Source organism: Chiroxiphia lanceolata, chromosome 3 (genome assembly GCF_009829145.1).
Source record: "Chiroxiphia lanceolata isolate bChiLan1 chromosome 3, bChiLan1.pri, whole genome shotgun sequence".
Taxonomy (NCBI): Eukaryota; Metazoa; Chordata; class Aves; order Passeriformes; family Pipridae; genus Chiroxiphia; species Chiroxiphia lanceolata.
Window position 1 is genome coordinate 77,022,637 of NC_045639.1, and position 22,353 is coordinate 77,044,989.

The 22,353-nt window shown below is 37.5% G+C and overlaps 1 protein-coding gene across 3 annotated transcripts; it reads right to left on the reverse strand.

The window, feature by feature from the left end:
• Positions 1 to 432: 432 nt before the first annotated feature.
• Positions 433 to 18,955, reverse strand: MANEA (mannosidase endo-alpha). Of its 3 annotated transcripts, none has more exons than XM_032683341.1 (5): positions 18,836 to 18,955; positions 12,926 to 13,518; positions 10,433 to 10,542; positions 8,008 to 8,084; positions 433 to 6,803 (listed from the first exon to the last, which is right to left on the reverse strand). In XM_032683341.1, exons 2-5 carry the CDS (start codon positions 13,473 to 13,475, stop codon positions 6,167 to 6,169), a joined length of 1,374 nt encoding a protein of 457 aa, XP_032539232.1. In that variant the 5' UTR covers positions 13,476 to 13,518; positions 18,836 to 18,955; the 3' UTR covers positions 433 to 6,166. The 3 variants fall into 3 exon arrangements, with proteins under 3 accessions (XP_032539232.1, XP_032539231.1, XP_032539233.1); XM_032683340.1 differs by lacking the exon at positions 18,836 to 18,955 and adding an exon at positions 14,166 to 14,259 and having other exon boundaries at positions 2,151 to 6,803; XM_032683342.1 differs by having other exon boundaries at positions 2,227 to 6,803; positions 13,307 to 13,518; positions 18,836 to 18,936.
• Positions 18,956 to 22,353: the final 3,398 nt, after the last annotated feature.

Consider the following 22,353-nt stretch of genomic DNA (forward strand, 5'->3'; position numbering starts at 1 on the left):
GCTCGGGCTTCTGGTGTCAGGTGTCGAGGGGATGTCAGGTCTGCCTCCCCTTTCAGAAGTAAACTTCAGTTTTACTTTGTCAACATAGAATTGTACCTCAGAACTCAAGAGAGGCTTGCAATGCTATGCAGTAGTGAACTCAGTAGCCTAATAAGATGTAATAAAAACAGCTCTAAAACCTTCAGGAGTATTTTCTGTTTAAAAGCATTGTGATAACCCTATTGTTTTCAGTTTAATTAAATTCTACACACATATAGTAGTAGAAAAATAAAAATTAACTTTCTAAACTCATATTATGAAAAAAACCCACTATCGCACACTCCTTTAAAATCACAATTTTTGGGCATATATTTATTGTTCATGAAAGTATTCATAAGCAAAAAGGTCTTCTGTAAACATCATAAGGAATTAAAACCATTGCTTACTTAAAAGTAGCAGAATTTGGCTTGTAATTTTATTATGATGATATAGTACTTTAAAAATAATTACTTCAGTTGTATGCACATATATAAATAGTTACACACAGGTTTTTACATGTTTATGTAAGCAAATGCACCTCTGTCACAGCCATGTAGGGTGTTAAAAATGCATTTTTTATTTGTGTTCAATACATATCAAAGAGACACCACCCATTCACAACAAATTGATATCTATACAATATCAAACTCACATCAGGCTTTTCTGCTGTGCCAATAACCTTGTAGATACTCTTTACTGAATATTACAGCTATGAAATCTTAGAAATAGTCACTTTAGAAATGTATGCAACATTTAACATGCTGGTCAAAAGTAAAAGATAAAAAAGGAACGAAACATTGACACAATCGTAACCAAGTAACCAACCTGAACGCAATCACACAGCACCTACAGGATGGACAAGGGATCAGACCCAGCCAGCACGGGTTTAGGAAGGGCAGGTCCTGTCTGACCAACCTGATCTCCTTTTATGATCAGGTGACCCACCTGGTGGATGAGGGGAAGGCTGTGGATGTGTCAACCTGGACTTCAGCAAAGCCTTTGACACCATCTCCCACAGCATTCTCCTGAAAAAGCTGGCAGCCCACAGCTTGGACAGGGCACTCTGTGCTGGGTTAGGAACTGGCTGGAGGGCCGGGCCCAGAGAGTGGTGGTGGACGGTACTGCATCCAGTTGGCAGCCGGTCACTAGTGGTGTCCCCCAGGGATCAGTGTTGGGCCCAGTTCTGTTTAATATCTTTACTGATGATTTAGATGAGGGGGTTGAGTCCACCATCAGCAAATTTGCAGATGACACTAGGGGAGTGTTGATCTGCTGGAAGGCAGGAGGGCTCTGCAGAGGGACCTGATCAGGCTGGAGAGTTGGGTTGATTCCAACAGGATGAGGTTCAATAAGGCCAAGTGCCAGGTCCTGCACTTTGGTCACAACAACCCCATGAAGTGCTACAGGCTGGGAACAGAGTGGCTGCAGAGCAGCCAGGCAGAAAGGGACCTGGGAGTTTGGATTGATAGGAAGCTGAACATGAGCCAGCAGTGTGCCCAGGTGGCCAAGAAGGCCAATGGTAGCCTGGTCTGGATCAGGAACAGTGTGGCCAGCAGGTCCAAGGAAGTGATTCTTCTCCTGTACTCAGTGCTGGTGAGGCCACCCCTTGAGTACTGTGTCCAGTTCTGGGTCCCTCAGTTCAGGAATGATATTGAGGTGATGGAGCAGGTTCAGAGGAGGGCAACTAGGCTGGTGAAGGGACTCAAGCACAAGTCCTATGAGTGGAGGCTGAGGGAGCTGGGGCTGTTCGGCCTGGAGGAGGCTCAGGGGAGACCTCATCACTCTCTACAACTCCCTGAAAGGAGGTTGTAGCCAGGTGGGGGCTGGTCTCTTTTCCCAGGCAACCATCAGCAAGACAAGAGGGCACGGTCTCAAGTTGTGCCAGAGGAGGTTTAGGTTAGATATTAGAAAGAATTTCTTTACAGAGAGGGTGATCAGACATTGGAACGGGCTGCCCCGGGAAGTAGTGGATTCTCCGTCCCTGGAGATTTTTAGAAAGAGACTGGATGCGGCACTTAGTGCCATGGTCTAGTAACCGCAGTGGTAGTGGATCAAGGGTTGGACTTGGAGGTCTCTTCCAACCCAGCTGATTCTATGAGTCTATGAAAGATCAGAACCAGGACTCGTAAAACACTTTAAGACTGGGAGAGAGATTGTCAGCTTATATTAACTGACAATTTGTCTGTAAATACTTTATTTCCTCTTTTTAGGTTCACAAGATTCACAAAAAAAGTGCTCTAAATTACAGTAAGTTCGTTCTACTAGCAACAGTGCTGAAAACACTCCTGTAAAATGTTTTCAAGAGAACCCATGTGTGAAATGTGTTAATTCCAAATACGCAGAGCGTATACATATCAAGTTTTATAATAAAAATGCTTCCATTAAAGAACCTTCTGCTTCAACAACCTCTTAAGAGACAAATCATTTGCACCTCAAAAGAAATGCATTAGACAAACACAATGAACATCAGTACAGAAAGTATATTCACAATAATCTACAGCTTGCCACTAAAATAGTAACAGCATATGCACATTTTCCCACAAAATTCAGTACAAGATTACAGATCTGAGAAACATGCGCTACTATACAAAATTTAATGCATATTCTTATTCCAGAGTTGATGTATTAAGCTTCAGTTCTGAGACAGCTTGCAGAACTCAAATAATTTACTTGATCACAACCGACAGAAGCAGAAATGAAGTTATAGATTTACTTTTAAAACTATGTTCTCTTTTATCATGAAGACTTGCTACTTCTCTCAGAAACCATTTCCCCTCTGAGAATACTGAGTCAGTAGTATGTAATTGATTACTTCAGGTATCTGTATTTGCATGGCATGATCTCTTATAAAACTTCCCAGTGTTTCTTGCCTAATCTATATAAATTTAGTATATGACTCTAAATACTATAAAATACCATAACAAGATGGGTCAAATGCACTTAATCAGTGTAAAAATATTAAAAAAAATCATTACAATATTTTTCTTTTAGTCAAGAAATAAAAGGGTTTTGAAGCCAAAGTGAAATAGGATTTGGATATTCCTTAAATTCTATTTCAGATCTCAAAATCACTACAAATGTTCTTCTCTCCCTCTCGGTTTTGGTAGCACAATTTTTTTCCCCCTATGATAACCTTGAAGCTTGGAGCAACCACTTTCTTAAATACATTCATGTTTCTCCTCCCTCACCCCAGTAACTGTGCCTTATAACAAACAATCTCATTCTTTCGCAATTGTCTCCCACAGACGTATTTTTACTCAAATTTTAAAAATTATGACTGCAGCAACAGACTGTAAGCAAAACTCTCCATTCTATATAACATGAATTAGCACTGTAATTTGCTCTATGTACAGAAGAAATATTGGACAAGCAGGTGGGGTAGTTCTAGTAGCTCCTATTCCATCATCTTTCCTTAGCATCAACAAATTCAATTCTCAACTCTGAAATACTATATATGGTTGCATATTTATGTTTTAAAACACTTCAAGCACATAAAAATACAGTAAGTGTTCAGGGGTGATGAATTTCTAGGCACTTCAGTTTCATTTTTTTCTACAGAAATTCTGTAAATTCTTTTAAAAGTCTCATTAGATATCACTGTGCCATGGCCTGAACCACTTCATGGCAAGGGCTAAATGATACCTTTAATGGCAATTACAAAAGTCTTTCAGAGTAATGAAGATCTATTACACTGTTACCATGATTTGTATTTTAAACAAGATAGATCACCTCAGTTGTACAATACTCTACAACAAATTTCAAAGGTTTCTGTACACAGCAACAAAGGAGTGACTTTTATTGTCACAGAGAAAATAAAGTGCCCCTGGGAGAAAGTAAGAGCCGAAAGGTGAGTGCTAAGTTGCCAAGACCAGTACAGTGCTCAGACAACTACAGTGAGAAAAGACCAGTGGATGACAAAAGTTTAAGCAAAGGGAAAGCAAAAAGACTTGTTCGTGCAAAAGGTTTGATTTCAGAAGATTTTTTAATAACATTTGCAAAAAATTTAATTGTTCCCTCACATTTAAAATAAATAAATGGACTCTTTGGGCTGTAAAGGCTGTTAGCTATTTAAGGGATTTACAGTAAAATTAGTAATATCATTTTCCTTAATAAAGGGAGTAGTTAAGCTGGAAGTGGTTAGAACAAGTGCTTCTTATGTCTCACACTATTTTGTGACTGTGGTCATACCTATGACTATGTCAGTTTATCCACCTGAGTATAAGTAAAATAAAACAAGCATTAGTAAACATTTCTTTCAGGAGTATTTCAGACCTCGCAGACATGCAGGAGGAAAATGCAAAAAAATATGAAGAGAGATTAATAAGACTCCAGTAACTCTAGAGGCACACTTCAACATGCCAGGTTATATATCTGTCACCCAATTTCTGCACTTTTTTCAAGCAGCTGAGGGCATTATATGACACCTCATCTCTTGAACTGCAGAGAAATGACAAAAGAAATAATCTGTAAATAAGTGAGAGACACATAAGCAAACCTTTCTCATACCAGAAAGACTCTAAAAATTATTAGTAGTAACTGACTTATGTTTATTTGGAATGACAAAGTTTTCTGGAAAAAACATACTGGTTTGGTTTCGTTTCTTTTCTAACCAGAAGTCCTCACATTCACTTTACAACTTCATGGACAGATTACAGTGAGAACCAAGTAAAGAATGTGATTTTCATGGGTCCTGCTGAAATCAATGGAATTCTAGTGGTTACTAGTGGTCACAACAGTTTCAGCATATGAACTAAAACACAGGATCAGCACCTTATACATAGATTAAAAAAATAAACAATTTAAAAAAAATCCTTTTTGCTATGGATTAGACACTTTCTGCAAATAAACAAAACACTGCAATTTCTACTAATCCAAAGTTCAGGATTTTGTTATGAAACTCTATGAAAATCCCCAAAAAAGGACTGCTGAGGAGATATGTCCATGTGACTTGAACTTTTCAAACCTCATAAAAAACCCCAGTTCATAATTACAACATTTGAAAAGTGAGATTCTTGGACTGAAAATAGTCATTTACAGCCACACCACAGTGTTACAGGTAGCATTGGTAGGGTGCTTATCTGAATGACAGCAAGATTTTAGTATCTACTATTCTGAATCCTCAAAAAACTAAATAAACTATATGAAAAATAGAAATCTCAGATTTCAAATTAAACTAACAGGTAGTTGCTGGCATTGAAACCAAACTAGGCAGCTCCTAAATCAGAAACAAAAAACCTATTTCCTACAATTATATTTATTGTAGGACTAGTAAGGTGTTTGGTTTAGAAAGTTTACACATTTTAAAAAACATGCCAGATCTGTGTCTGCAGTCAATTAGCAGACAATAAATAAAAGTGGAAGGTTTAGTATATTTTTTGCATGTTTAGGAGTTTTTCCCCCACTCAAAAAAAATATTTTCCAATTTGTCCCAAACATTATTATTTTGTATTGAAAGTAATATAGAAAAAAAAAAGGTTCCTGGTCACTACCCCTGTAATCTGCAAAAGTCTACACCACGTACCAAACAGAAAAAAATGTAAGTAAACTAAAAGTCTTTCAGCAATTCTTTGGAACTTTCTTTCAAAGACTTTTCTATTTTCAAAAAACCACAGTGATGTTTCATCACACATACCTCTTCAGTGCTTTTACCACAAGCTAGTCATATGTCAAGAAGTCCCTGTGTGTAAAGCATTAAAAACAGTAGATGCAGATTATTCCATACAGTATAGACATGCATCCTGCAAGTAGCTATGAGCATAAAAAACTTAGATTACAGCATCACTTTTATTAGAAACACAAGTACAAGAATAAAGGAAGTAAGTAGAACTACGCCAATTTTTTGTTATACTTTGGTCATGTAGAGTTATCCCATGCAGATGTTCTGGAAGCTCAGAATGCAAGTTATGAAGTTTAAAAAAGAAACAAATAACCCTTCAGATTTCCCTGAATATTCTTGAACTAAACTATCCAATAAGACAGAATTGCCAATATTCTCATAATCTTTTTACTTTTCAAAATTAGAATTCAGTAGTAGTGCATATACATTCAACAGATACAATAAAGACATTTAATAACATACTCTTCAGCTCTCAATTTCTTTCTCAATACAGTCAATGCATTAGGGAACAACAACTGCAGCAGGGACAGCTCACATAAGCCACTGTTCTTGTTCTTTTCTGTACTTCTCAGACCACTTCTGAGTAAGCTCTAGGTAAATATTTGGCTTATGCGGTTTATAATCAAGGTAAACCACCTGTCCAGTCCGTTTAGGGACAGCTTTTTCAATCTGAGTTCCCTCGTGCCATTCATTAAAAGATGTAATAGAGATAATTTCCGGTCGGACCAGAAGGGCTGCGCTGAAGGCAGTCTCATAGTACTTCCCATTGACACGGTTACGGGTGTTGTGGTTGTTCCATGGTCGGATACTGGTATCAATATAGCCTGGGCCCACACTTGGAATAAACATTAAGTTGTTACTATCACAAAAGGCTTTTAAACCTGCCCAATTATGATGAGATGAGCCATAGGAGAAGCCATTGGTGGCAAAGTACGTGTACATTCCATCAAAACCACTTCTGTGAATGTCATGCTTATGTCTTTCTTCTACAAGAAGCGCAATGAATAATGCATCATAGGGAGTATTTCGAATACTCTGGGATCCAGAAAGAGTTAGCAGATTTGCCCATATTTCAGGAATTGTTACGTAAGAATCGTAAACGTAAAACATGGGAAGAAATTTGCCTGTGCTGGTCTTCTGCCTGTAAAAGGCCGGATGGCCTCCGTATCTATAAAGCAAACAAGTATCGTTAAGACAAAATTTCAGTCCAGTGTTTGCTGAAGTATCAAATAATGAATCTTCAAAGAACCTTTCAACTACTACAAATCAGTAACTGTCCTGGCTTTAGCTGGAACAGGTTAATTTTTTTCTTAGTAGCTGCCACAGTGCCGTGTTTTTTTGATTTAGCATGAAAATAACACTGATAACACACTGATGCTTTGGCTGTTTCTAAGTAGTGCTTAACCTAAGACAAGGACTTCTCAGTGCCTCATGCTCTGCCAGCGAGGAGCTGTACAAAAAGCTGGGAGGGAGCATGGGCAGGACAACTGACCTGAAGTGGTCAAAGGTATATTCCATACTGCAGAATGTCATGCCCAGTATATAAACTGGGGGAGTTACCTGAAAGGGGGCTGAGCGTTGCTCAGAGTTGGCCTGGTGGTCTGCAGGTGGTGAGCAATTCATCTTGGGTACTGTTACTCTCTTTCCGTCTCTTTATTGTTAGTGCCACTAATAATACTATCAGCATAATTATTATAATATTATTTTGTTTCACTCGTTAAATTGTTCTTATCTCAACCCATGAAGTTTATCTTTTCCTTCTCATTCACCCCACAGTACTATGGGGCGGGGGGGAAGGAAGCAAGCAGCTGTGTGGTACCCTGCCGCTGGCTGGGAACAGTAACTTATTGTCAAATTGTGCTACAGTCATTAGTTTCCTCTGAAGGGCAATTCTACAATTCAGTATGAAATAAGATGGTCTAAGCAGCACTGATAAACAAGACATCTAGCAGCTACACAGAATTTGACAAGATGAATTAAAATCACTAGAGGTCAACATATTAAAGCTCTAGGTGCTAGTTTGCCACTATAAAAATGTATATTTAATTTATATATCACGTGGCTAATATTTTAACTGCTTTAATCTGAAGTATCATGACTTATGGTATTAATGACCGTTGAAAGCAATTTACATTTGAGTATCTATGTAAAGTTCACATTTTAATATTTAAAAAACAGACTGAGTTTTGCACCACTGAAATATGAACAAAGTTCCTTACAGTTCTCTTCAGTCTCAGTAGATCTTTATATAAAAGAATATATAAAGATCTATCTCTCTATTTATATATCTTTATAACTTCTACATCATATGCATAAGCCCCCTAAATCAGCATGTAACAAACCCCAAAGGAAACCATCCCAAAACAACTCACTTGTCAATGATGTACTTGACATTGTGGTACATACTGCGATCATCTCTGTCTTTGTAAGGTTCAATATGAAAAGTGACCTGAAAGGTGAAAACGTAAAAGCAACACAAATGTAAAACACTACTGAATACATGGGTACCGTGTATTAAATAAAGCAAGTACCAGTCACAAAAAATATACTTCTTCCTTACAGACCAAACATTTTCATCAATACAACTCCTGCACTACTAAGATTGGTAGTGGTAGATTGGTACTAAAGGAAGATTGGTATTAAAGTAAATATTTAGGGTTTTTACGTTAAAACAAAACACTGCTTTTGTATTCCCCAGGTTACAGCAAGTGGTAATCATGCTTCAGAAAACTTGAAAAACTGTAGAAACTAAAAATGGAAATATTAATTATTTGAATGTCAAAGAATTGATTAACTAATGAAGCATTTTAATATTTAATTTCTAACCAATGTATTAAATTTGCTATAGATAATGCTCCATGGATAGTTTTCAGTGTCAAAATAGATTTTAAGATATGAGATATGAAAACTTTAATTTAAAATTTTATAGATTTATCTAGAGCAATAAGCTCTTGTAACTACATCTAATATAATGTACTGCTATTGCTCTGACTGTCAAGCTTGGAGGTAATGGAATTAATTAACCTATATATGTGAAGTAATTCCAATGTAAAAATGCATTTGTTTTCAAATATACATTTACGGAAGAGTACATTACCTTAATCAAAGCAACTAGTTTTTCAGAAGCAATTTTAGAACAAAATGCATTTAATAAAGTCTTTGACAACTTTGCAACAGTAGAAAATTTCCACTGCAGAGCAAATACCTATCTCTATTAAGTAGAAACAATAGAAAAATAGTATCAGACTAAATCACTAGGACAGATAGTACAGGTTGAAGAGCACTATAATTTCATCTTTTATTTCCAACTATCAAAACTAGGCAAATCAAAGGGGCATATCTTTTCACAGACTTTTATTTAGCAGACATAATAGAAATGTATTTTAGATATTGGTTTTGGTCTACTGACACTCCTAACATTTACTGTAATAACTTACTAATGCAAGAATGGTTTTAAACATTACAGTGAAGGTAGCATTTCCTAGTAGTATCTACACTGAATATCTGTATTCCCATAATTATTTCAAGCAGTAACAGCAGCTTCATTCATATTCCAATCATTATCATACTGTTGCATGCATTTTTCTTGGTAGCTTATTTAATTTTTCCTTGGTTCCTTTGATACTTGGATGTTAACAAATTCTTTAGATTAGAGCAGCAAGGTGATGATCTGAAAATACTTTTTTTGCTTTCATTTTAATAGTTTGCTATTACATAGTGCAACCTATGTCCCATAATGCAATTCACACAGTATTTCTGACAGTTTCAAAATTACTTCTGTATCTATCTTCCAACTTTCCTCCTGCTTGCCAAGGAATCTACAGTTGCTCCCAGTGACAAGAAATTTCTCTGAGAATCTGCAACTTGCATGATCAACTAAAACCAGAGCTTATGAACAGGCTGTGTTTTCAGTACAGAGTACAGCAACACCCTCCAGAGATGAAACACATACAGCTACTTAAAAACTCAAATGTATTACCTGGCAAGATTAAAATCCAATGCACATTTTTATTATCACAAAGGGAAAACACAAGTTTTATTCTGAAAATAATAATAAAAAAAATCAAAAAATCAAACAACAATTTTAGATTCTACTGATCAATTCACGTAATCTTTAACTGACATGATATTTCACCCATTTCAAGAAGGCAGTAACTGAGCCTTTCTATCCTGTCATGCCCTGGAATAAACATAAAGTCAGAGCAGCATCTCTCCGACCTTACAGTCCAAGGCAAAAGTTCCTGGTAACTTCTGGGATAAAGACATTCATTCAAACTAGATCTTCTAAATCTGCCTTTATTACCCATAGATGCTTGCTTGTGATCTCTAGGATGAGGCACCAGCAAGTTATGAAATGCAAAACATGAAGACAGTCCTTCTTCTTTCTCAAAGTTCCTTAGTTTATAGATCACTGTATTCCATAGTATTTTGTAAAATGGAATACTTCTTTCAACTCCTAAGGTCATTAGAAAACAATATATCATCTTATTTTAAAAACTGTTTCCTGAAAAGAAATAGAATATAAATACCCACAACACTATACCTTAGATTCTGCATGCTAAAGCAGATTACAATATTTATTCTATTTATGAGGCAATATTTCTCAGGTCCTACCAAAATTCAGTGCAATTCTAAGGCTTCTGTGACCCAAAAGAAGTGCAGCATAATAGGAGACAGAAACAGAAGCCACCATTACATGACAGGCTTCCCTGACCTACACCTTGAGTAGAAGTAGTAAACTCTTAGCAAGGTTTACTTTCCTAATCAGTCCTATTTTACCATCTAAAAATACTTTACCTTTAGATTATATTTGTGTGCATAGTCCAAAATAACAGGCACCAAATCATCAGTTGGCTCTCCATTTTCATCAGCCATACCTGGTGGGTACCATGAAAGTACTATTACACCTGAAAATACAAAGCTTCAGTTTTAATTCATGTTGTTTAACATATTACATGTACACTGTAACATGCAATGTTACATGAGTTAAAATTATTGTTTGATGCGAAACCTACATAATATAAATCAGAATCTCAAATTACTTTTTAACTAGTTAAAAAAATCTCAGTATTCTCAGAGTGTATTTTAACTCCTCTCTTTGTTCACAGGACTATAAAACAAACAGTGGTTAGATCATCTCTCAAGGGAACAGATCTGTGCTCAGCATCCTAAGCCCAACACTCAAAGCCATTCCCTCCCACTTTTCAGCACAGCATTCTAACCTTCAGTTTGTACCAGGAGGAAAAGAGTGCTCCCCAATAAGGCATTATAGCTATGCCAAAACAGAGCCAGAGAATATGAAGATACATAGGGTATATGTATAACATAGGGTTATAGAACAGTCAAGAGGAGAGGGCTCTGCATGTGATGAAAGATTCTTATTTTATAAGAATTTATTCTCCTACATATTTCTTCATTGTACCTCTGGCTCTACTACAAAAAAACCATTCAATATTAGAAGCAGTGACTGCAATCCCACAATCTTCTTTCTTGCTAAAAGCAGTTACTCTGGTGTAATCCACACTTCCAAGCATGTGAAATTAGTTTTTAAATTTATTATCTTCAAAAATGCTTGAATAACTCTCAATAACTTAAGTATGTTACTAGTCCTGTGAAAAAAAGACAACAAATAGAATGACCTGGTACTGTAAATTTTTCTGAAGCTCTCCATGAAAGCGAAGAACACATACCTCTTCAGAAAGGCTAAACCCTTTCCTTCTAAAATAAAATGCTGTCAGATAAACAAATTAGATCTTTTAGATGTGCAGCTGGAAATAATGTCAAGAAGAAGGTAAGTCTGAAAGAAATACATAAAATAACTGATGTAGAAATATTTTCCTAACAATGTTCTTTAAAACATATGGAAGAATAAGGCAATATGATTCTTTTTCACTAGGTAAAGATTTAAGTACACAAATAAGGTCACCGAGATAGGAAGTACATACTCTAAATTCTGCCTACTTTACTAACATTATAACATTTCTGACTAAAAATTTCCAAACAAACAATTCCAGAATTAGGAAAAAGAAAGCATAAATTAGAGTCAATACACAATCACGTTCTAACATCCAAACCAGAAGTCTGAGCTCACCATACACAGGAGGTAGTTCAACTGTCTCCATTCCCTCCACACTTCATCAAAAAGTGAATCACAAGTAACACTATCACAAGAGACAGTCTGCTCAAGGACAAGAAAAATGCAATATTTTACTGCATTTTATCACATTATCTTTTATTTTATGCAAAAGAAAAAGGACCAAATTCAAATGAGTAAGATGGAAAGAACAAGCAGAACAGCAGCAACAAACTTGGGTATCTTGAATACCTCCAACAAGACTCTTCTATACCTTTAGGAAACACATAAAAGTTCAGGCAACGGAATTGCTGATCAAGGAACCTAAACTCGCACTTGCATTGATCTTTCCCTGAGAAAGACTACTTAACATTTTCTTTCCTGTGGTTAAAAAATAAAGTTATGTACCACTTCAGGAGTCTAAAAGAGAATGGACTTGATGCTAAAAACAATATTAAAAATGTTTCAAACCTTAATGATTAGGTGAATGAAAGTGATTCAATACAAAGTGATTAGCAGTCTGAATAATGCTATGAGCTCTGGTCATGTTGCTCCAACTACATTTACAGAAGCATTCAGAGTTTAATATTAGCATATATGACTGCTAATTTAAAGAGGATTAACATAAAAAGGACCAGAAAGTTCAACAAAAAACAATGACACCAAAAATATATTGAATATTCTTATGTATATAGTTCATCTCATTGAGAGAAACAGAACATCAATTTCTATTTAAAGAAGATACTTTTGGACAATGAATGAATTAATATCTATTTGTTATTGCATACACAGAATTCAGAGAAAAAAACCCACTCAATAATTGAACAGACTGCTCCATAACCATGTTAACATGATTTTCTGAAACCTGGTCTAAAAACTGAAGTATAAAAATTTAATACACAGGCTATATATTCCAGAAATGGTTTCTGTATTTTTCATATATGTTATCAGTGCTTAACAGTAAGTCACAAAAAACATGTAACTAACAGGACTACAAATACTTTTCTTATATTTCTGTGCTGTTACACTCATCAGACAAAGCTCTGAAGATGTAGGTTTCGGCTGGGGGTTAAAACTCAGAGATACAAAGACATTTACTAGTTTCAGACCATTTCCTGAATTACACAGAAAAAAAATGGAAGAATGGGTCAGTTGTGTTCATTGGCATACATAAGGTTGGATAAATGAACAACATGCTGAAATGTTAACACCATTACCAGTTGAAGCTGAACGCATTTGTTTCATGTGGGCTTCTATGACAGTAGGGTCTTTGGAACTGTAAGATCCGAGTTCAGGATAAAAGTTGGCCCCAATGTCCTCAGGAGGATTATGCCTTCCCTTTGGATAATTGTTCGCAATTTTAGGATCCCAATGCGGCAACAGTGGATGGTTCCAGTGAATATATTTACCATCAAACTGTGGATTCCCATACCAAGTATAGTAAAATATGTGAAAGTTATAATTAGGAGAAGACAGCTCCTCTTCCAGCTTATTTACAGGAGGCATAGATGCTTTCATAGTATTGACAGCAATACTGTGCAAATTACTGACACGTGTTACAGTGTCTCCTTGAACCCTATTCAGTGAATTCTGCTTATTGTCTAAGAGAACTGTTCGTTGTTGAAGCTCAGGCAACAAACCAAGTCCAAATGGATCCCCAAAGCCAGCTCTGTCAGGTCTCAGTGTCTTCAAAGCCATCATTATGGAGCAAATAAACAAAATAAAAAGCAACAAAATGATGCATGTTCTTCTGCGAAATCTTGCCATGATGTCATAGTTCAGAATCCCAACAGAAGGATTTCGGCCGCAACTGATCAAAAGACAAATATTTTAAAGTCAGATTTCTTATTACCTAATTCAACAGCATGAAATGCTTCACAAAGTCTCTACATAATAGAAATAACAAGGAGACAACTGTGATGCACACACTGACTGTGTAACTGACAGACCTTTGTGCAGGGGGACACAAACAAAACTCCATTTTTTTTATTTGAGAACATGAGGTTCTGAGGTTCTACCTCCAAGGACTCAAATATTTCATAAAATATCTTACTTTTGAACTTCATTGTTGTCCTAACCCAGGTAAATACCGTGAAATGGAAATTCTGGTTACATTATTTCAGAACTATCATGCTTTGACAAGTGCTATTCTGGCAGAAATAGCACAGAAAACAGAATTGAAAAGCAGAAGCCACGAAAGGAGAATAACACAGAACAAGAGTAAAGTACAAAATGGCATATGATGGAACTACAGTTTATGTTCAGAATCAGGTTTCATTTACTAACCTATTTAGTGGCTTCAGATCAATCACCTTGTGTTTAGTTACCCAACATATTCACTAAATACTTCAGCAAATTAAACTCAAAACAATAATGCTTTGCAACTTTATAGATCTAAGATTCTAATCTGTTTTCTGAATTATGTAAGCAAAAACCAACATAACATTAAGGATGGACCTCAAGCAGAAAGCCTGCAAGTTAGCTGCTGACAGCCAGTTAATACAATGTCACAGCTGCCTGGCCTTTCATGTAGAATTCCAGGGCTAAACTCAAAACAAGACCAACTGCACAGAGTAAGATTTGAGCCCTGAAAGTAGGGGGAAGAAAATCAGTATAATGGAATGCCCAATTGCTTTATTTATAACTTTAAGTCCCTTTCAACATTATCACAAGAGAACCACAGAAAAGGATTAACAAAATTTAGGTTACCAACGAATTATGTGGAACAAGATTATGCATAAAACTGACAACACTAAACTGGAAAATCTAAAAATAAATTTCTGATTCAAGAGCCAATACACATAACATAGCTGTGATGTTGCATTTCTGCCAATGACCTCCAAATCTGAGAATCTTATTTTAATTTACTGAGATGTACACAGGTAATTTTAAGATATTCATAAAGTATCTTACCTTAATTTCCTGTTAATGCTCTTTACTGATTTTATAGTCCATTAACATATAGCTCAGTTGTCACAACGCGCTGTTTGCTACTGCTGTGGTAATTTTAGATGAGGAATTTTAGAATACGCTTTTCAACAATATAGCCTAAATTGGATTAGCAGTAATACACTGCCAAGAAGGGAAGTTTTGCTTCCAATTTCCAATATTAATCCCTTCATCCTAATGTCTACTCCTAGTTGGTTCTGCGATTCATTCTGTTTTCACACTAAGGTCACTCATTCACTTTAACAGCAAATCCCTGTTAACATTTCAAAAATAAACAAGAAAATCCTTGTGCACTCTGACCTTGTTAGAGAGATGACTCAGCTGAATAAGTATCACAGCACTAAAGTCAATAAAGAAGAACAGAGGGAGGAAGGCAAGAGTACGAAAATTATACTGTTCATTTTGCCCAACTGGATTGTGAAACCATACCTTTGGCTACTCCAGGAAAAGTGATTTTACACCATATATGCTTATAGTACTTAAGACTTTGAATTAAAATTTTGTATCATTTTACATCAAATTACAGAGTTCTTTTTCTATAGCTAACAATCCATCCCAAGATCTTAGATTTTGTCAAAGAAATTATTTAGAGTGTAGAACATCTTTCTTCTAATAAGAAATTAAATACATTCAAACTACTCCTACTACTTTTCATGACCTTTTCAGTCTTCTTTCAAGTAGATTATGTTAGCCCACCCTAGTACTTTAAGTCAATTTTCATATTAGACAAACTGAAATATTCTAAAGGATCACGATTTTTTTTAAGAGAACAATATTATTTACCAGGCTAATGTATTAATAGTCTCAGTTTAATTTAACCCAGGTGCTACTGATTTTCATCAAGCAACATACAGGATTGCCAGTGATAAACTACTTCTGTATTTATTATTTTATCTCTTCTCTTCTGTAAAAAAGAATTCATGACTGCACTGTCTATAATTAGAATGTTCATAAGGTTTTTCATTTGGGTTTTCCTATTCCATGTCAAAGAAACAGTTCTTTTTTATTCTTTGCTTGACGTATCTGCTACTCAATTCCTCCTATTTCGATTAAGATTTCACTATTATAAAGTGCTTTTTCTGAAGTCAGGAATTGATCTTGGTGCTCCATGTTCTTATTTCAACAAGTTTTTTTTCAATGGAATATTTCTCATTAAAGTATACTGAAAAATGAGCAGCACGCTTATAAATATTTGATGAGCATCAAGACAGACTCTGGTCTAGCATAGCATATTATGAAGACCCAGTATGCTTATACAGAAGTTCAGCATCAAAGTGCAAAACTTCTAGAACAAGCAATTGGTATCTATGGTAAAGGCTTCTGTTTTGGGAAGACATCAGTCTCAATGATGATATAATTTAGCCCTGGCATAGACACATATACTGTAAAAGCTGCATTGAAGAGCTACAGGTAAGCAATGCTTCATGTGTCTTTTATTCTTGTTCAGATCTACTTTTCAGAGACAGAGGCAGATAGACTACCCTCATCAATGCTGGTGCCACAGCAGAATGGTAATACCAGGGAAACAAACTGAGCAACCATGGCCTGTGAAACAGCTACCTGAAGTTACATCTATCCTTAGAACTGGAAAAAAACTTAGAATACACTTCTGATTCAACAGTCATTAAAGAAAGCATAGGTGTGATTTTGCATTTGTCATGGACAGTCAAATTTTGGAGTATGACTGCAATTTACTGAGGCACATGTCATTCCTTTATACTTATGAAATACCTTGCCTTGAACTTTCGGGTGCATTTGGATCTAACAGCAATTGCCTTTCTCTCTAGGAAGAAGTCAGCCTGAATAACTTCAGCTTTATGCAGATTAACATCCTACATGCAGTTATCTGACTCAAAAGCTTTTGGATTCATACTCCAAGTTTGTTGACCCATCTAGGTGTACCAGCCAAAAATGTAAGTAGTTTGAGCTCTTTCTCTTGCTTATTCAATTAATTTTAAAAGAAAAAAACCCATCTCTTACAGGTAAGAAGGAAGAATGTTAGTTCACAAGTCTTTTGGTTTCTCCTTCAATGAGTACAGATACTACAGTTCCCTTCGTTACACATCAGAAAAATACGAAGCTTTATCATGAAAGGGCAGAACCTATAATTCCATAACATCCAGTCCCCTTCTCAAAAAAAAATCTGACACAGTTATTTTACTTTTTAGTGTTTAAGCTCCTATACAGAATTAAAAGCACAAGATAAATGTATCTATCCCACTATGACCATCCCTGTTCCAAATTAATTTGTTTTTCATTGGTAATAAATAGTATGAAACTCATCACGGCAGGCAAAATCTCCAGATAGTCTTCTCAAAACAACTAATACCTCCATGAAGAAATAAAAAAAAAAGCATCTATGAAAAAAACGGAAGTATTTTCTTAATTCTTCCCCAAACTTAACAGAAAGTCTGTCCCAAGGATAATATCTCTCATTTAAGCTCTTACTTGACAGTGCATTTTTTCTTCTCCCTCACGGTAGCTTTTTATACCCCTAAGTTACCCTGCAGGCAAACCTTCTGTTTATCCTTTCCACCATAGGAAGAAAAAAAGTGTACAGATGGACAGACGATGAGAGCTTTTTTTCCCCAACTCGTTTCCCAAAATAAGGATGTTTCTTCAGTCAAAGAAAGCAAATAAACCAAAAACCAACAAACCAACCAACCAAAAAAAAAAACGTTGAAGGTTTAATTGCCCTAGGTAATTTTGGTCAGATGATTCTGACCCAACTCAAGTTTCCATGCCCTGCCCAATGTTTTTGTTTTCCAGGTTTGCTGATTCCAAAAGAGAAATATACAATGCAAAGAATGTTCAGATATAACAGATTCATCTATTTTAGTAAGCATGAGTGAATACCGTAATTTATTTAATCTGATGTTCCTTAAATACAACAAATGGATATCCAATACAGAATAGAGGTCTGAAAATCTGATTTTATTGATCAAGTGTAAGGTCATCCAGAAGTCACCGAGGCTGGTAGATCATGCATGGAATCAAAACTTCTAAGCTTATGTTCTGTTAAGCTTTCTTTTTCTCTAAGAACCTGAAAACTCTGAAGTGACAGATGACCTCGAGACAGAGCTGCAGCTCCCAGGCCTTAAAGGCCCTTGATTCTAGAGCTACAGTGCAGATGTGCACCTAGAAACATTACTTTGGTTCCCAAGTGATTGACCAGGTGAGACTTTGTAAACTTCCCTGAGGGCTGATAACAGTATCTAAACCACTATATTTACATAGCACATTCTGGTCTCGGGAACACATATAATAAAAGCTGACTGTATGTTTCTTGTAAATGTTTTTAGCATTAGAAAAAAACCCCAGGGAATTTCTCAAAAAGTCTCTGCATATGAAAAATCTTTTTCTAAGTTTTTTTTTTTTAAATACCTTGAAAATCATTAACGATGGAAGAAGACATTAAATATGGTCTTTATAGCTGTGCTTACATACTAAAAAAATATCTTTTTAACCAATTCCAATAACAGATTTCTTTTTGGTCCACCCAATTCAGAAAAAGATATTTGAAATATGACAATCCTAACATGGATCACCCAAAAAACAGAAATGTGACTTGAATTTAAGAAAGGCAGCAGTAGTAACAAAACACAGTCTTGCTGGATTCTTCATTCTAAACAAAGGTGGTAAGGCAGCGTTATATTATACATAAGTATTTGACCTCGACATGCCAACGTTCTTCTACTTCGAAAGGACATGGAAACACATACCTAACTTTGAGCAGCTACAGGCCACGAAAAGAAAGCGACCTTCAGACAGCTCCATCATAGAGAGCTACCTGCGAACCCGCCCCCGGGGCAGTTCACAGCACGGGCAGCTGCACAGAAAGGCTTTCTGACACGAGCTGAAAGTGAGAGAGGGCAGCGAACCCAGATGGCAGAGCCCGCTCCCCTCCCCTCAGCCAGCCACCGCATTTCGAGCGTTCGCACTTCTCTGCCACAACAGCGGCATCAGCCGCGGGCGGCAGGAGACGCGGGACTCCCGCAGAGGGAGGAGGACAGAGGGAGGGCACCGCCCGGGGGAGCCCCGGCCCCTCCGACAGCGACTGCGGGCGGGGGGCGGGCGTCGTCCCTTCCTCTCCCGGCCTCTTTCAGCCCCGTGGAGCCCCTTCCCCAGTGGCCGGGGCCGGGCGCGGGCTCCTGTGAAGGGCCGCCGCCGTTACTCACCCGCGGGAGGCAGGGGCGCTGCCCGAGGCCAGTCGCGGTGCCCGCGGGGTAACCCGGGGGGGCCGCGCCGGGCGGGTCCCGCCACTTCAACGGCGCCGGGCGGCAGCCGCGCGTGCGCCAGCCGGGGCGCATGCGCGGGGCCGGGGGGGCCGGGCGAGGCTTGTGCCGGGCTGAGGGGCAGGTTCCCCGTGGTCCCGTGGGGGGTTTGCGTTGCGGTCGCTGCGTTTTCCCTCTGGGAGTGTGATATATAAATAATCGTGATTCGTGAAACAAATGGGTGATTACATCAAAATAAAACAAACGGATTGTAAAACTTAATTACACCCCCATAAAGAAATAAAACAGACCCTCACAAGGTCAAGAGGCCTAAAACCTCCTTACTATCCTAAGAATGAAATATAGTAGAACTTTAAATCTTTAGGCGCCTGTTCGTCCAAGAATACATGAATTATGACTGGTTGTAGAGATAACCCTTTTAGCTTTAGCTGTAAGAAAACCCATATATTAAATACTTAGCAAAAACCTGTAGAATGTATATGTATATGATATAATTAATATGAATGAAGTAGCTAAGATAAATACTAAATGTACCCTGTAGTAAGGGTGTGCAGATTTGGGAAACTGGTCCCATTTCTGTCACCCAGCCGGCTGCTTGCTTTTACCGTATAATAAACTGTTATTCAAAAACTTATAGAAACTCGAGACTTTGTTTATCACCGGAGGAACGCACGTGCGCCGCTGCTGAAATGCTCAAGGCAGCCGGTGGGCTTTCAAATAGCTGCCTTTTTTTTTTTTCTTGCCTTTTCTTGCCTTTTTGCCTTTTTTTCTTTTAACTTTTTTGTTTGTTTTACTTTGTTTGCTTGTTTGTTTGTTTTACCCAGAAGGCCTAAAAATCTTTCAGTTCTTTAAAAGCCTTTGCGGGATTGTTGGTTGCTTTTCAGCTGGGGAAGAGCTTGCTGCATGGTAACCACAACATCACAAAAATCACAGAATCATTTAGACCAAGGCACTAAGTGCCATGTCCAGTCTTTCCTTAAGCACCTCCACTGACAGTGACTCCACCACCTCACTGGGCAGCCCATTCCAACGTCTGATCACCCCTTTCTGTGAAGAAACTCCTCACGATGTCTGACCTAAACCTCCCCTGGGACAGCTTAAGGCTGTGTCCTCTTGTCCCGTCAGTAGTTGCCTGGGAGGAGACTGACCCCCCACGTGGCTACAACTTCCTTTCAGGTAGTTCTAGAGAGAGATAAGGTCACCCCTGAGCCTCCTCCAGGCGCTAAACAACTGAAGCTGCCTCAGCCACTCCTCACAGGACATGTGCTCCAGGCCCTTCACCAGTTTCGTTGCCCTTCTCTGGGCAGAGATAGGCAAGTAATGGCTGGAGAAAGCCTGTGGCTTGAATCTGTGGGCAATGCTGCATATAAGAGTGGCACCTCTGCACCCTAAGAGTGGTATTTTACATTAGAGTGGGGTGTTCAACACAGTGGTACATTAACAAAGTCAGTACAGTGGGGTAATTGCCCACCCTTATACCCTGTCAGCTGTATGGGAACAAATCAGGAAAAAATACATGGATAGAAGTGTGATACATACTCATAAGTCATTTTGTAGTGTGGTGGGTATGGCTGAGCCAGAATTTATTTCCCCATAGTAGCCCTCAGAGTGCCGTGCTCTGCATTGGTAGCTAGAGGAGTGTTGATGACACACCCATGTTTTGGCTACTGCTGAGCACAGCATCAGCACTGTAACATTCCTTTCTCAGTCGAGGGTGAGATCCTGGGAGGGACCAAGAGTACGTTAGCTGACCCAAACTGACCAAGGGGCTATTCCAGACCATGTGACATCAACCCAGATATAAAAGCTGAGGCAAGGAGCAGGATCGGAGGCATTCATTGTCTCTGATGTCTGGTTGTTACCCGTGCTGGAGCCCTGCTTCTCAGAGAAGTGGCCGTCCATCGCTGCTTATGGGAATTAGAGATTAACTGCTGGCTTCTGCTTTGTGCGCGTGCACGCTGCTTTTGCTTTCTTTTTTTGCATAAATATAAACTGCCTTATCGCAACCCACAATTTGTGTTGTTTTCTTTTCCCACCTTACTCTCTCCCCTGTCTGGCTGGGAAGGAGAGGGATAGAGTGGCTGGGTGGGCACCTGGCATTCAGCCAAAGTGAACCTACCACATGTACTTACATATAATTTCAATAATGTAAAAATGGTTTCACTGATGTTTTGTAACTTAAGATTTCATGTGTGCTTTACCCTTTTTATTTCTAAACAGTGAAAATAGGCTATGAATAGTTTCCATAAGATTAGTAATCAAATCAATGAAAAAAAAATACGTTCTCATTGTCTACTGTAACATCAAAAGTAAAGAAGAACACTTGTGTATAAAAACTGTGGATTGACTCAATACAAGTTGTTGCACTAGGTAAACAGTACAGTCTTCTGATCAAATGAAAACACTTCTTCCCTCTGCCATATGGAAAATAACTGTAATGAGCTGGATCCCTGTGGTGTAGTTTGCCTGATTTTTTTGTTAAGAATCTCTCTAAGCCGTGAGAGAAAGTACAGTGATCAGAATTGTGGTTTATTGAAATCAATAGCAAAACTCTCATTGATTTCAACAGAGACAGTATTTGACCTCTTATGTGAATGAAAAGACTTGGAATGAGTGTCTCATGCTGTATCATACTGTATATATAAACAAGAAAATTCGATAGCTCCTGTTGTTCTCTTTGAGTTCTTAGAAAATTGAAGGAATTGTTGCATGATGTTTCCTTTGTGTTGTCTGAATACTCTGATGAGAAAAATGTTTGCAGCAATTCTAATTTCTAATATTATTTCTTGCATGTATCTGCATAATTTCATTAACAGGGAATATGTTGTAAGTGATTCAGAAATGTCATGCTTTATTAATAAATGAGTTGGCATATGAATAGACCGGAGATCAAAATAACAAAACTTGATATCCATAGAATTTCCTCACAGTCTTACCAATTTTTTCTTTACTGTTTTCTTTCTTTTGTTGTCTTCTTTCTTGCTTCTGTCTTTTTTCTTTGTCCTTTTTTTTTCTTCTTTCCTTCTTTGCTTCTCTCTTTCCAAAGAAAAGGTAGTATAAGGGTGCTCTTCACTTCTATTTTATGGAGGACAGAACTTTAATTTTCACTTTCTCTTTACCACAGAGGAGAAATCCTACGGGAACTAAGGAAGATTGTTTGAAAATAAGGTAATCAGAAAGTTTAAGAGTGTGAAAAGTAAATCTGAAGCTTCATTTGATCATGTTCCTTTAAGAGTATGTGTTTACAGGCTAAAAGTATACTAGTGTTAGGAAATAAGCAGAAAAAAATAGTTAGAGGGGAAAATTCCTAACATTTGTTGTTCTGGCATAATTCTGTTATGCTGGAGCATTTTTGCTGATCAGAGTCTACTGGCTAAGATTTCAGAAAGCAAAAAGAGGAAACCTATATCACACAATTTCTTCCAAGCCTTTCTGCATATTAAGGAAATGAAGTAATTATG

What these genes read in the sequence shown, in the direction of transcription:
- MANEA (XM_032683341.1), bottom strand. Translation starts at nt 13,475, where the DNA reads ATGGCAAGATTTCGCAGAAGAACATGCATCATTTTGTTGCTTTTTATT. An exon ending in AATGCGTTCAGCTTCAACTG is followed by an intron (nt 10,543 to 12,925) that starts GTAATGGTGTTA and finishes TTGTATTTTCAG; the next exon opens with GTGTAATAGTACTTTCATGG. An exon ending in GTCAAGTACATCATTGACAA is followed by an intron (nt 6,804 to 8,007) that starts GTGAGTTGTTTT and finishes TTTGCTTTATAG; the next exon opens with ATACGGAGGCCATCCGGCCT.